At 42.7% G+C, this 15,491-nt stretch overlaps 1 protein-coding gene across 1 annotated transcript in view; it reads left to right on the forward strand.

Annotated features, from left to right (window-relative positions):
• The first annotated feature begins 9,322 nt into the window (after positions 1-9,322).
• Positions 9,323-15,491, forward strand: part of SND1 (staphylococcal nuclease and tudor domain containing 1) — a 394,531-nt gene continuing 388,362 nt past the window's right edge. The window contains exons 1-2 of the mRNA XM_044920011.1: positions 9,323-9,352; positions 13,721-13,823. Of these exons, the coding sequence (XP_044775946.1) occupies positions 9,323-9,352; positions 13,721-13,823 (133 nt within the window). The remainder of the gene's footprint in view (positions 9,353-13,720; positions 13,824-15,491) is intronic.

Here is a 15,491-nt window from a genome sequence, read left to right on the forward strand (position 1 = left end):
GTGTTTAGGAAAGGCTTCTCTCAGCATTTGTGCTGAGATCTGATGGACAGCTAACAACCAGCCATAGGGGAAGTGTATTCTTGGTAAAGGGAACAGCAAGTGCAAAAGCTGTAGGGTCCCCGCTCATGTTTATCTTCAGTGTTTTTATAGTAGCTCTTTAATTCCTTCAAGGTCAGTGTTCCGCATAAATGATATGGATTTAACCTGAGCTATTAATCTGTGTTTTAGGGTGATAGAAGACAGAAAGGCAGTAGAGGTGGTTGCTGTCCTGGTACCCTGGTGAGATTGATAGCTGACATTAACTCATTGTAAACAGTGAGAAACTGATAAAAAATACTTGCTCTTGGTCATATACATGTTTCGTACAGGGCCAAGACTACGGTTTTTTGACTTCCTGTCAGCCAGTCCTTTGTATTCCTAAGGTCACCACCTTTCAGTAACTGAAAAGATAAATGCCAGGAGCAGGCTCAATGAGAGTCAAATAGCATGTAGAATTTGTCGTTGTTTATTTTTATTTTTATTTACTTTTTAAAGATTTTATTTATTTATTTGACAGAGAGAGACACAGCGAGAAAGGGAACACAAGCAGGGGGAGTGGGAGCGGGAGAAGCAGGCTTCCCGCCAAGCAGGGAGCCCGATGCGGGACTCGATCCCAGGACCCTGGGATCACGACCTGAGCCGAAGGCAGACGCTTAACCGACTGAGCCACCCAGGCATCCCTGTCGTTGTTTATACTTCTGTTAGCATTTTATTACTATGTTGAATGTTCTGCTGCTCTGGCTTCTGGCAGCACTTTTAACCTAGCAAGCTTTAGTGACAGGGTGGGAAGCAAAGTAGCATGCTCCAGAGCTCAAAGCAATGGTCAGGAAGGAACTAGCTCATGCCTAGTGTGGCTTATTAACGTGACAGGAGACTCCTGAGCCTGGGTAGTGATCAGTGCTGGTAATAAGTGGGCAGATGATTTGGTGGAGTCTGTGCCTCCGTTTACTTGGAGTGTGACATTTGGGAAATGAGTGAAGGTTCTAAGGCTTGTTGTGTACTCACTTATCAGCGTGGACTAGCTGTCCACTAGGTGTGGTTCTAGCAGGGGGTGCAGTAGATATCCTTTGGAATCTGGTCTTTGGATTTATTTTATTTCATTTCTTCAAGAAATAACATAGCTAAATATTGTAGGAAATTCTTTGCCGTTTCCGGGACAGGGCATGAAGTAAAGGGATTCAACTCTTAGGGGCTTATGTAGTTTTTCCTTTTTGTCTTGTTGGGAAATGTAGAGATACCCAGTTTCTGTTGCTAATTCCTCTCTTGGGAGACTGACATATGCTTTTTGTTTTTACAATAGAAATTGATGCAGAATCACAGGTTGTGAACATTTGATGCAGATGGAGTGTTGTGGGATTTCACTTAATTTCAGTGAGACTCAATATGATAAACTAATGTTTTTCTCATTTAGCTCTAATGTTTAGGGAAAAAACAGTGGTTTCAGTTGGCATTTTTTTAAAATTAGGAAGTAAAACAACTTATAGGTAAAAATCTAATGAAAATTAGGTGACGTTTTCGGATGTCATTTTTGAGATGTATGATACAAACTGGGCTTGGCACATTTTCTCTTTATATGCTTATGATGCGTGATTTAAGGCACCATTCTTCTCCCTTTATGCCTTAACACATTTTGAGGTGCTTTAGATTCTATATGGGAAGTCTTCTTGGGATGGTCTTGTAACATCAACCTCCTGTGTAAGAGGAGGAGTTGAAAAGATGGGAGAATCTGTGCCTAAAGTTAATAAACCTAATTTATTAACATTGTCTTTGGGAAGCAGCCTGGCAGAGAAGAGAGATTGATTGACTTAAGATTCAGGGGATACAGTTCTAGCCCAGATGGTGCAGTTCTCCACATGGGTGATGTGGGGTAAGATATTTCACCTCTCAGACTCTTTCTTAAATGAAGTGGTAAGCTCAGTCTCTAAACTTCTAACAGTCCCAAAAGGCTGTGATTGTGTAAGAAACCTTATATTGCATGTCATTTAGGCATGATGAATCAAAACTGAGAAATCTTCCGTATGGTAGGCTTCACTTTGAATTGCTGCTTATCCTGCAATGAAACATGTTTTCTGTTCCCATTGCTTGTTTTTTGTTTTTTGTGTTTTTTTTTGAGACAGTAGATGAAATATGAAATGTGGTTTTTGTAGTGTAGAAGATCAGGGAGTTAGAATTTGAATTAGACTAAATGACTGAGTAGCGGAGTGGATTAGAGGTGGTGGATAGAAATGAGCCAGGGGGTTTCTGGCCTCAGTAGTGGTATCAGGATAGACTAGTAGATGCTCGTTTGGGACCCAGAGGAACATGCCAGCAAGTGGGTTTTATTTACCGTCTCACCTCTGCTTCAGAACACCCTGACATTCTCCTGGGGCAACAGGTCTTGACTTGAGAAGGGTGGGGATGAGGAGGGCACTCCGGGAACCTGTAGCTCATGGGGAGCATTTACTCTGGTCCTGCTCTACTTGGAGGAATCTGGGGGGGGCTTGGTAGGGTTCTAAGCTCTTGCTTTTCACACTTCAAGGCTGGAGCTTCTTCCTTTAGGTCATCCTAATTGTCCTTTGCAGATCTTTTCCACTTCATTTAATGTGCAAGTGTAGGAACCATCATTCATCGTAGTTTCTCACATGGTTTCTTTTGAGTTTATTTTTTATTGTAAGCTTTCTTAAATCCTTTGTGGGAATAGATTTAGAGAGAAACAACCCAGATTGTTGCTTCAGGACCACCTGGAAGGCCTTTCAGAGGCACTGAATTAGAATCTCTGTGAGTGTGTCCTGGGAACCTGTATTTTTATTTTTATTTATTTATTTATTTATTTTTAAAAGATTTATTTATTTATTTGTTTGAGAGAGAGAGAATGAGAGACAGAGAGCATGAGAGGGAGGAGGGTCAGAGGGCAAAGCAGACCCCTGCCAAGCAGGGAGCCCGATGCGGGACTCGATCCAGGGACTCCAGGATCATGACCTGAGCCGAAGGCAGTCGCTTAACCAACTGAGCCACCCAGGCACCCGGGAACCTGTATTTTTAAAAAAGCCTCTCCTAGGTGATTTCCGAAAGAGTCATTTTTGGATCAATTCAGGGACTGGCATTTGAGACCCACTGATCTTGTTTAACTCCTTTTTTATATGTAGTTGAAGGGGCAGGACACAAATGACAAAAGGAGTGTTGCGGTGGGTGCATCAGAATTTTATGAGGGGAGGATACTAGTCTCTTTTTAGTGCTTGTCTTGATGTCTGTCAGGACACTTTGCACTGCTTTTAATCTGTAGCTCATTATTGGGCTGACGTCCTCAGGGGTCCATTTACAGTGATCTGAGATCCTATTCTTGAGTCATAACTGATAGCTGAGAAGTTGTTGTTTTACATGCCTGATTTAGGTCATATGCTCATTTTAACACTCATCTGCCACTTTTCCTTCTATTTGCATAGATTCCCAAGATCTTCCTATAATTTGGCGCCAATAACTTGGCACATTATTACTATGGAAGTCTTTAATGTCATCTACAAACATGAAGATTCTGTGCTGCTCACTTTCTACTTTTGTAATCCTTGGGAGCCATACACTTGGGCCTTCTGGTTTGTTTCTGTCCTGTTTTCTTGTTTATAAGCCCCATTCTTAACCATATCAGTAAAACCCTGAATGACCTCTTTGATGGTCTTCGTCTTTACTTTTTATTCCACTAGTTTGTCTAATATGGAAATAAAATTTTCTTACAATTCTCAAGTCTTCAAAGTCCTTATGATTAAAGGTCACATCTGCAGTTCCCTTGGTGGCTTTTCCTCATATTGACCAACGGTTTTCTAGTTCATCCCTGAATTCCTTCAAAAAGTTCAGGTGAATGCCAACCAGCATTGGTAATTTAATAATTACCAGTATTTAAGTTTTGGACTTAATACCTGCTCGTAAGATTTCAAATAGCATAGAAGTATATAAAATTAAACACAAAAATCTCTCTCCCTCTGGCCTTATCCCTCAGTTTTCTTTTCTTTTTTTTTTAAGATTTTATTTATTTATTTGAGAGAGAGAGAGAGAGAAAAAAGCAGACTCCCCACTGAGCAAGAAGCCCGACTGGGGGGCGGGCTCAATCTCAGGACCTGGAGATCACAACGTGAGCCATAATGCAGACGCTTAACCACCAGAGCCACCCAGGATATCCAAAGTAAGTTTGCTTTAAAAATAATATTTCAGGGGTGCCTAGTCATGACGATTTCCTAAAAAGTTGCAGGACACATATATTATGACCCCATTTTTATTTCTTAAAGAAAAGAGGGAGGATGTATATTTCCGCATGAAGTTTGGAAACACATTTCCTTAGGGGAATGAGAATGAATGTTAGAAAACTGAGGGATGGGTGCCTGGGTGGGTCAGTTGGTTAAGCGACTGCCTTCGGCTCAGGTCATGATCCCGGAGCCCTGGGATCGAGTCCCACATCTGGCTCCCGGCTCACCGGGGAGCCTGCTTCTCCCTCTGACACTATCCCCTCTCATGCTGTTTCTCTCTCTCTCTCTCTCAAATAAATAAATAAAATCTTAAAAAAAATAAAGCAAACAATTTTACTGTTGGAAATGGAAAACCTGTGTTACTTGCCATAACTATAAAGTACCTTAAAAGATGCACAATGAAAAAAAATTTTATTAAATTCTAGCTAGGTCTTGTGTCTTGTGGAGGGCTCTGAAGAAAGTTTAACAAGTGATGAAGATGTGCCAAAGGCTTCCTGCCACCAAACTGGAACTTTCTTCTTCATTTAATAGGAATCATTGAAGGAGACTGGGAACGGGGACAGTTCTTATGCATGTGTAAATATTAAATGCTGATATATACAGGGTTCATTTATCCCTTAAAGCAGTTTTTTTGGTTTTTAAACAAGCCCACACATTGGGAAGCAGACATAACTTGTGTCTTGAGGCAGAACTGAACTGATTTCTGGAGTGTCTGTGGTTCAGGTCATTAGCTTCACTGACTACTAGCCATATAACCACGGGCAGGTAATTTTACCCCTTCAAGTTACAGCTTTGCCTGTAAATGGGTGTAATAACAGCACTCTCCTAATAGGGTTGTGGCTGATTAAATGAGAATGCGTGGAAAATGTTTAGCACAGTGTCCAGCGCATGTGGCATTCAGTGACCATTAGCTGGTCTTAGTCCAGCAGTTTCCGTATCAATAATCCTCAAGTCAGATGGGGATGAAAACGGAACTGGCTGAGCAAAATGAGAGGAATAAAGAAAGACACCTGGCAGGTCTTGTGATGTTAAAGTTGTTTGATTTAAAGGACTGGCTTTAGTTTCGAGATAATGTTCTTAATACTTTTTCTTTTGCTAAAATATCCTTTATTTTATAAATAATGTGATGACAGTTTTAATATCCTTGGCAAAAATAAATAGATAACCGGTTAGTCCCTAATTTGGGGGGGGGGGGCAGGGGAATCTTACTTGTCTATGAAATTTAAAAGTCTGGGAACCCCTGGCACAGCAGAAATGTGTGCACCTGGCAAATGAGTAACTCCTCTGAACTTCAGGGTATTAGCTATTGAAATATTAGGAAAGATTAAACAAATTGAGGTCATGTGTGGAAGACTTCAGGTGTGTGTGTGAGTACTAGCTGTTGTTCAGTGGCACAGGGGTGACTAGTTAGGAGGAACTCCAGGGAGAAAAGTTCTAACTCCCTTTGGCTCCCTGCCCCCATCCTTCCAGCAACCTTCTAGCCTCTGATATAGGACCGTCCTGCATTTCCTCCCCCTCCTCCAGCCTTTATCACTGCTTGCGTCAACTCCACCCCTGCCCAAATCCACACCAAAACTTGATGTGGTGATATATTCAGAACAATTTTTTCACTACAATGTAAAACATTTTTTAAAAGACTTTATTTATTTGAGCGAGAGCGAGGGGAGAGGTAGAAGCAGACTCTCCCCCTGAGCAGGGAGCCCGATGTGGGGCTCAATCCCAAGACCCCGGGGTCATGACCTGAGCCAAAGGCAGACATTTAACCAACTGAGCCACCCAGGTGCCCCTAAAACATTTTTTTTTTAAAGACTTTATTTTCGGGCGCCTGGGTGGCTCAGTGGTTAAGCGTCTGCCTTCGGCTCAGGTCATGGTCCCGGGGTCCTGGGATCGAGCCCCACATTGGGCTCCCTGCTCCGCGGGAAGCCTGCTTCTCCCTCTCCCACTCCCCCTGCTTGTGTTCCCTCTCTCGCTGTATCTCTCTCTGTCAAATAAATAAAATCTTAAAAAAAAAAGATTTTATTTATTTTAGAGAGTGTGCGTTTGAGTGGGGGGGGAGGGGCAGAGGGAGAGGGGGAGAATCTCAAGCCGACTCCACGCTGGATCTGGAGCTGGACTCAGGGATCGATCTCATGGCCCTGAGATCATGACCTGAGTGGAAACCAAGAGTCAAACGCTCAACCGACCTAGGTGCCCTTAAAACATTTTCTATTTCCTTATCCTCCAGGGATACTAAGTAATCCAAATTTGCTTTTTTTTTTTTTGGTTCTCTATGCCAGTTCCTTAAAACCTCAGTCTCCCATGGAAGGACATAAATTAGTTCTTGGCAAGTAACAGCTCTTTACCTGGCCTTGGCACCTTTGTAAGAACAGGGCAATTTACAGCCCAGTCCCCCTTGGGCTGTTGCTGTTCTCACCTGTTGTCTTGGCATAATTATCAGTAACACCCCTTTTCACTTCAAACTGTCCTGATTCCAGGGATAAAATGGTTGTTTACTTGGTAAAAACAGTCAAATCTGGGAGAGAGTGGGGTGACAAAGTTCACAGAGACCAATATAAGCCAAAGGGAGATGTTGCTGTAAATCTAGTAACTGGGATGGCCTAAAAGGAGGGTCTCATGGCTAAGAAAGCCTTTAATGGACGGAAGGCGGCCTAGGCTTGAGACCCTAGGCTATGTGCTTGGTTCTGGGTAAAGCTTTGGGCTGATGAAATTTTAGTTGTCAGTCTCATTAAAATGTTGCTATTAAATAGAAGCAGGTAGCTTTGTTTTGTGATGGAAAGGGGAACTTGTGAATTTAAATACTGATGGTTTTCTTGGAGAATGGATGGGTTGGAAAATCAGATGTGATATTTTCAGATCCGTTTGTTTTAAAAATCTTTTCTGGGGAGGTGGTGAAAGTGACAGGTCTTGACAGAGGCAGAGAAAGAAAATGGATGAGCTAAAAGTCAGGAGAAATGGGTAGGTACAGGTGGGAATACCAGATAGTCTTGGAAGCAGCTGTGAGCAATCTGGATGCAATGGGCAGGGTTAAGGCAACTTGCCTAAAGTGACTAAGCGTTGCTGGAAGTTTGTAGTAGAGAAAGGAACGAGGTGAGGTTTCTAAGTTTTTGTTTCCAGTCTTTGGAATGGGAGGTTAGTGAACTTTTAAACTTTATGAATTCTGTTCCAGGAGAGGGAAAATCCATTGTTTTATAGCCTTTAATACCAGGGGCATTTTTATTTTTGGCAGCAACCCAAAACTGTGTTATTATGCCAAATGTAATTTATCTGCTTACCTAACAGTACTCTCCCAGGTCTTCATGAAAAGTGGTGCATTCTTTCCCTACTTCCCTTTCCTTCCCTCTGTGCGGAAGGGAGACTCTGGAGTGCCTGGGTCCTGGAATCCTGCTGAGATCTATTATTGTGTGTGCAGTAATTGCTTGTGTTATTACTCTTGGCAGGTGAGCCCTTTCACAGCCCAGAGGCCAGGAGGCTGCCTCTTTTACTTAAAAGCGGAATTATCTTGTTAAACTCTTCTCTTGTGAGAGCTTTAGAATCTCTTGAGACCTCCTGCAGGCTCTCTGTGGGGCACAGGCCCAGCTCCTGGGTAAGCCTGCCCTGCCCCAGTGTTAGTCATAGTGATTCCAGCTCTGGAGGACTAGCTCTGTTACATAGTGAGGCAGCAGTAGGGCGGCTAGCTGGAACGCTTGGTTTCCATTTAACTCTTAAGTGTTCCTGTTATCAGTGCTCTTAATGAAAGTACCTCTCTCACTCTTGTGTCAAAGAAAATGTGTTTCTTTGATTATCAACAGGAGAAGCTGAAAGCCAGTGTAGGGAGAATAAGAAGCTCAGGACTTAGATTATCTGAAGAACTTAGAAAATTGGTTTTTGAAACTGGTTGATGGCACAGTGCAAAGAGTAAAGATGCTCTGTGAGTCTGAGCTGTCCATAAACCTGGATTTGAATTCTATGCTTTATTTTAAAGAAATGTATTTATTTTGTTATTCATCAGAGAGTGTGCTCCCTCTGCGCACCCCCACCCCCCAAAGGAGAGGGGAATCAGAGCTGGACTTTTTGGTTAGCATAGGCTATGTAGAATATTATATTTATTTTTTAAGATTTTATTTATTTGAGAGAGAAGGAACACACGGGGGGTGGGGAAGAGCAGAGGGAAGGAGAAGCAGACTCCCCACTGATCAGGGAGCCCGATGCAGGGCTCAATCCCAGGACCCCGGGATGACGACCTGGGCCAAAGGCAGATGCTTAATGGACTGAGCCACCCAGGCGCCCCTGGATGTTTTTAATAAAATGGAGGAGCAGTCTTTTCTGGGCAGTACCTGCAGTTAAGATAACACAGGGGAATTCCAGATAGGCCAGATAGCCTTCTCTTTAGCTTCTTGAGGAGGTATGCAAATCTGTGCATTGTGGTGGTGGACGGAGGAGTGAGACTGGGGCACCAGCAGGTAGTGGGGAAGGATGACCACTTGTCTTGTGTTCTCCAGCTGTGTTAGATGATTGGAGACTTCAATTTTTATTCCCCCATGTTAGTTTTCCTAGGATTTTAATGGTAAGAAGAATCCTGGGATGGTACATTAATTTAGCAATAAAGGACTCTGAAATGTTTATGGTAGATTTGTGATTTGTACTTTATTTTGACATCTAAAATTGAGCATTAACGTTTCAAATAGGAAAAGTTTCCAAACAAATCTGGAAAATAAAATGGGAAAATTAATGCTTTTCATGGGTAGCCTAGAAATTGAATTACATCCTTCAGTTCTACAGTTAGGCCTGCATATAAACAAAATAAATATGTTAGATATTCTTTAGAGTTGATTCACTCTGAATAGTACTGAGTATTATGCTCTATAAGCTAGCATCCCTTTTGCTCTAAGTTCTAAGAAAAAATGAATAGGACTTTATGGCAGCAAACCAAAGGCAATAATCTTCATTTCTCTCAGGTCTTTCAGGGTCTCTGGTGTGCTTTCATTTAGCTGTATCTGGTATCAGCCCTCCTTCCCCTCCTAATTATTGGACTGTGATGTGACCTGTTGTACTCTGGGCCACTATGCCCGCAGTGCTCTGAGAAGTCCGAGATGGCAGCTACAGCCATGCGGGCTAGTCGGGTAATAGCTGCCCTCTGGCCACTGCCTCCCTGGACCAGGAAGCAAGGGGGCACTTCCCTCCTTCCCCTGAGCATTGAGGGTGCTGAGGCGGAAAGAGTCCAAGTGGGGTGTGGGGACTGGACTGACCCAATAACTGAGTAGCTCCCGGAATGCAGTCCCAGGCTTCTCTACCCTGCCTCAGCAGACCCTGCTTCACCCCCATTAGTTCCTGCAGGGAGGAGGGATGGTGGGGCGGCCTTTTTTGTCATCAGGAACTTTTTTGGGGGTTTCCTTAAGAGGAGAAAGAAGAAGCCTTTGTGTTTGGGGAGCTTCATCCTCTACCTGCAGGGCAGACACAGAAGTTTAAGAGGCATCTGCTCTTCAAGCCTCCTCTCATATGACCACATGAAGTAGTCTGAAACAGTGGGCATATAGATGAAATGTATATGAACAGAACAGCTGCATCATTTATTTGAAACCTGTAGGACAGGCTGAGGCTAGATAGTCTAGAAGTGTGTATTTTGAAGTGTTTAAGAAAAGGTACAAATCAGTGACTTTTTAAAGTGCTTTCAGTGCTTTAAAATTTCTGGTAGTCCCCAACCAAATCTTTGGACTAGGGCTCCAGTTCATCATTATTTGGTTAATCACTATTACAGGTTGGGATGTGGAAAACATTCAGAAGGCATGGCCCTTAGAATTGTGAACCCTGCTCATGGCTGGCACAGGAACACATCTGTAGTGCTTTGTGCATGTACAGCGCTTAGAAGAGCCCTAGAGCCTACAATTGGATGTTTCTAGTGGCTGCATTGGACCCACCTGGGATCTGGTTGGGGGTTGTTGGATTATGAGCCTGTCAGAGACCGTTGTGCGCTGGCTCAGTGGTAGCCCAAGCTTGCTTGTGCCCTCTCTGAGCACTTCCCTCTCTGTCACAGTGTGTTCTTTGCCTATCCGCTTACATTCCTCTGAAGATAAAAAGGAAGTCGCATTATTTTTGTTACTTCCAGTTAAGGCATTCAAATATATTTTTGTTACCTTGGTATTGGAATACAGGCTTTGGGGTATAAACCTACCGAGACATTCTTGTCTGTTAAATAAGAATAAATGTAAGAATTATGGAGAATATAATCATAGAAGAAATTATCGCATTTGCTTAGTGTCCCTTTGGGGGATATAGGAAGTGACTGAGGGAAGTGGGAAGACAACTGAATATTGAACACTTAATTGGGAGGTTCTCCCGTGTGGTCTGGGATATAGATTTGAGTGGTTTCTGTGGAATAGAGTAGACTTGACAGCTCACAGGAAATAATCAATTGAGTGGTTAGAAATGAGTTAGCTAAGACGTTCCTGAAGGAGGTAACAAGGGAAATTCAACATCTCCTAATAAGAGGACTGCTGAGGGAAGGGGGCTGAAGAAAATGTTCCCAGAAATAACACAAACTTCCTAGGGAGGAATGGAACGATGCTGAAGATGGTTGAGGCTGCGTTAGAGAGGGCAGAGAGAAGGCCGGACCCGGTACTGAACTCTGGGAGTGGAGAATCCTGGATGAAGGGAGGAGGACTAGGTGAGGACATGCTTGCCTGTGGGTCGTGCCAAGGGGGTAGGTGGCAGGCCTTTGGGCTACCTGTTGTCACTTGGCAGAGAAATAGGAAAACAGCTGTGAGTGTGGCACATGCTTGAGATCCTGGCTCTTGTTAGCTTCAGCAAAAATCCGCTAAGCTAGGAGCTGTTTAAGGACAAGGACCATGTCTTGATTGTTCTTGGCCCCTCTCTCCAGAGTCTGGCACTGTGCTTTATACACAGTAGGGCCACTCATTTATTAAAAAAATACTTAATGCTTCCTTTGTCTCTGGTCTCGTTCTGGGCTCTGGGCCTGTGAGGATGACTAGGGTATACCTGGTCCTTGTCCTCATAGATCTTGTAGCTTTGAGAGGAAAACCAGTACTAAACAGGTCTTCTATTTAGTGCTGTGATGTATTCCGTGGGAAAAAGTACAGAGTAGTCAGAGAGCACATGTAGCAAGGCCATCTGACCCAGTCTGGGGGTTGGCCTCTTTGAGGAAACCGTTTAAGCTGAATTTGCTGGAGAACATGTTTCTGAGCCAGGCAGTTAAGGTGGGGATAAAGAGACTGGGAATTAATAACTTTATTGCGCATACCCATCACTCAAGGATCTTATTGTAATGCAGATTATGATTCAGTAGGTCCTGGGTGGAATTGGAGTGTCTGCATTTCTTACAACCTCTCAAGTGATTGCTGGTCTGTAATTTTTTTCAGAGGCTTTCTGTGCATCCTTCTCACTTCTGCCTTTTTTATTCTTTTGCTGCAGTTGAAAGATGATGGGACTCAACTGGGTCATTTTTCCCTCCAGTCTGTAGCCATGGTGGCTGCAGTGATAGAACTGTCTAGGGCTTTCTAGCTGTAATTGATTAGCAGTAGAGATTGTTCCTCTTGTGCCCTCCACATGCTGACTGAAAATTCTACTCTACTGTCCTTCCATTTTGATCTGGACAGCCTACATTGTAGAGAAGGCCAGATGGAAGGGGGTCGGGAGGAGGAAATTTTAGGATTTGGTTAAGAACAAGACAAAACCCAGTGTCTTGCATATTAACAGAGAATTTCTTTTGGCATCTCCCAAAACACCCTTCTAGATAAGCGTGGGGGACTCAGGCATTGTTTTTGATAATCCCATTCCTCTATGATAATAAGGCCCACTCTGAGGGGTAAAGAGATTATAACTAAGATTATAAGGCTTCACTGAAACCAAAAATGTGTATGGTGCTCTTGTCTCTTATAGAATGATCAACTGAGATTCCTGGGTGGCTCAGTAGGTTAAGTGTCTGCCTTCGGCTTGGGTCGTGATCCCAGGGTCCTGGGATCGAGCCTCACATCGGGCTCCCTGCTCAGCGGGGAACCTGCTTCTCTCTCTGCCTGCCGCTCCCCCTGCTTGTGAGCTCACTCACTCTCTGACACACACACACACACACACACACACACGTTCTCAACCTGCTTCTCTCTCTGCCTGCCGCTCCCCCTGCTTGTGAGCGTGCGCGCGCGCACGCGCGCGCTCTCTCTCTCTCTCTCTCTCTCTCTCACACACACACACACACACACACGTTCTCAATCATTGTTTCCTAAAACGTTTGAGACATTAAGGAGTTTCTGGCTTTTCTGAATATAAAACCTAATTAGATCACAAATGTAAATTTTAAAAATCCCCACCAGATAACTAGCATAGGAAGAAAGAGGGACTCTTCCCTAAAACCTGAGATCCTTTTTGGGTGCGATCACCTTTTTGAACTGTGCGCTCAGTCGAGGTTTGAATTCTGTGATTTGAAAGCATTGTATTTTATTTGGAAGAGGAATGTGAAGCAGTGAGTGGATAACTTCAAAAGATGTCCCTGCAACACAATAACAACTTGACAGTCATTTTCTTAGTGTTGTGTGCACAGAGCAGGGGAGGGAGGGAGGTGAGGAGCAAGACAACCACCAGCTTCAGAAGTACCAATGAGATCCGTCCAGTTTTTGTGATTGTATTGTCATAAGGCTCTAAGACAGCCTGTAGTATGTTTAGCACCTAAAATTTTTTTTAAACCTTATTTTGAAGAATTTCAAACTTACATAAACATTACAAGGATAGTACAAATAACTTCTGTGCTCCCTTCATCCAGAGTCCTCAGTTGCCATATCATCTCTCTGTATTTATTACAGTCCTTATTCATGGTAGTTCTGTTCTGTAAAGTTGCAAACACTGAACGGGAGAATACTGAACCATCTGTCTGTGAGAGATAACAGGGTTAGGTAGGTCCCTACCAGCCTCTGGTCCTCACATTTTCATCAAGTGATAGATATCTGACCTTGTTCCATATGTGCTTCTGTTGAAAGACACCTTATTTTAATATATATTGTTGATTCATTAACATTGAACTTATGACCAAAAGCATTATAACTCATGCCCAGATGAAATTTATCTAACATTTTCTCTGTAAGGCACATCACAACATCTTTCTTTGTGCTTAAAGATCACTTCAGGACTACACCTGGGGACCATTTTAAATTTAAACAGTGAGATGTCCAACAAAAAGCCCTGCTCACTGCAGTAATTTTTCTTTACCTTTAATATAGTCTGAGTACTTGACCATAATCATTCAGTCAGTAGAGGGGTCAAAGTCCTTTAGGGATAATCTTTTATGTTCCGAAGTCAGTTAATTTTTTCTTCATCTTCTTTTGGTAATTTTCACACGTGACTGTTGCTCACTTTGAAATTTTCTTTGGACAACTGGAATGGATTTCTCTGAAATGGCGCTCACATTTGCCTGTCATATAGTTCTTCCTGAGTTCTTCTCTTATTTCTGACTAATTGTGTCTCAATCTCTGTGTCCTTGACAACAGTGGAGCCGAGCATTGAGTAGCGAGGACTTGGTTCTGCAGAGGACCGTCGTCCTGGGGACAGTCCTGGTACGGGCTTCCTGGAGATTGAGTCAGTTCCTTCATGGTGAGGCTTTATTTGTGCAGGAGTAAGCTACAATCTTGGTGTTTTAATGTAAGCTACCAATTTTTTTTTTATTAAGGTACAATTGATATACAACATATATTAGTTTCAGGTGTACAACATAACAGTGTGATATTGTATATTGTAAAATGATCACCACAATAAGTCTAGTTAGTATCTGTCACCATACATAATTACAGAACTTTTTTTCTTGTGATCTTTTAAGATCTCTCTTGCAACTTTCAAATATGCAGTGCAGTATATAGTTGCCATGCTGTACATGATATCTTCATGACTCATGTATTTTTTAATTAGAAGTTTGTACCTTTTGACTCTCTTCACCTACTTTGCCTGTCGTCACCCATAGGCACCAGTTTTTTGACTCAGAGTTCTCAAAAATTTAGCATTTGGGGTTTACTGAAAGTGTGCTAGGAAAACCTGGGTTCTAGCTCTGCTGTCATCATATGACCATGCCACGGTTTCCTCCGTTGTAAGATGCGGATAACCGGGCCTGCTCCGCTTCCTCCAAGCATTGTTGTGAGGATCAAGAGGGGTGGAGCGCAGGGAGGGAATGGAAAAGAGACCAGCATGCCCTTAACTTTTACTGAGTACCTGCTAGGTGTCTGGTACAGTGAGGCATCGCACTTAGTCATCCTAACAACCCAGAGGGGATGGGGGGAGTAGTATTGTCCTCATTTATAGGTGAGGGAATATCACAGTGCTTGGAATGGTTTTTACTTGAGTTTGTTTTCAGACTCAAGGCTGATTTCAGAGTTGATGGACATCTGAGGCTATGAGTGCCACCACACTTTGTCACGGATAAAGTTCAGTGCAGTTGTAAGTTACAGTACTTCTTTACCATTACCTCTGAGGACAAAGATCCTGACATAAGCACTTAAATCTACTTTCCTAGAGCGGGGGGATCTTAGCTGATAAATAGGGAAGGTAGATTATGGATTATTTAATCTTTTCTGATTAAATACAGTTGTTGGCGAATTTTCCATGATTTTGATATTGACTATACCCCCGGAGGAAATGTCCACTTTTTTTCTATTGTACGTACTCTTACAGTCTTTACTTGAAGACTACACTTTGAGCCATTTCTCTTTTTTAAAGATTTATTTATTTATTTTAAAGAGTGGGGGAGGAGCAGAGGGAGAGGGTGAGAGAATTCCAAGCAGACTCCCTGCTGAGTGCAGAGCCCAGTGTGGAGCTCCATCTCACAACCCTGAGATCATGACCTGAGCCAAAATCAAGAGTTGGACACTTAACTCACTGAGACACCCAGGTGCCCCTGAACCATTTCTTAAACCATATTGGCTGTTATTGGGTCTTTTGGCCAGCTGTTCTTGTTTAGATTTCATTACAGCTCTCATGGGTATTCTTGTATATTTTATGAATATTTATAAATGAGGAAACTGAGGCAAATAGAGCCAGTTAACTTTCAAAGGTCACCACTGACATTGATTTGATTCTGAAACTAAATTCTTACTGCTACATACCACTGTCCCTTCTCTGATTACAAAAAGGAGCAGTTTGTGTAACTTGAAGTGGTAGTCCAGAATTTATTTTTGCTGTGCACTTGCTATTTAGAATACCATAAGACTAGTTTTCATCTCACTTCCTTGTGATAATATATCAGGGGTTGGCAAACTGTCTCTGTAAAGGGCC

Source organism: Neomonachus schauinslandi, chromosome 12 (genome assembly GCF_002201575.2).
Source record: "Neomonachus schauinslandi chromosome 12, ASM220157v2, whole genome shotgun sequence".
Lineage (NCBI taxonomy): Eukaryota > Metazoa > Chordata > Mammalia > Carnivora > Phocidae > Neomonachus > Neomonachus schauinslandi.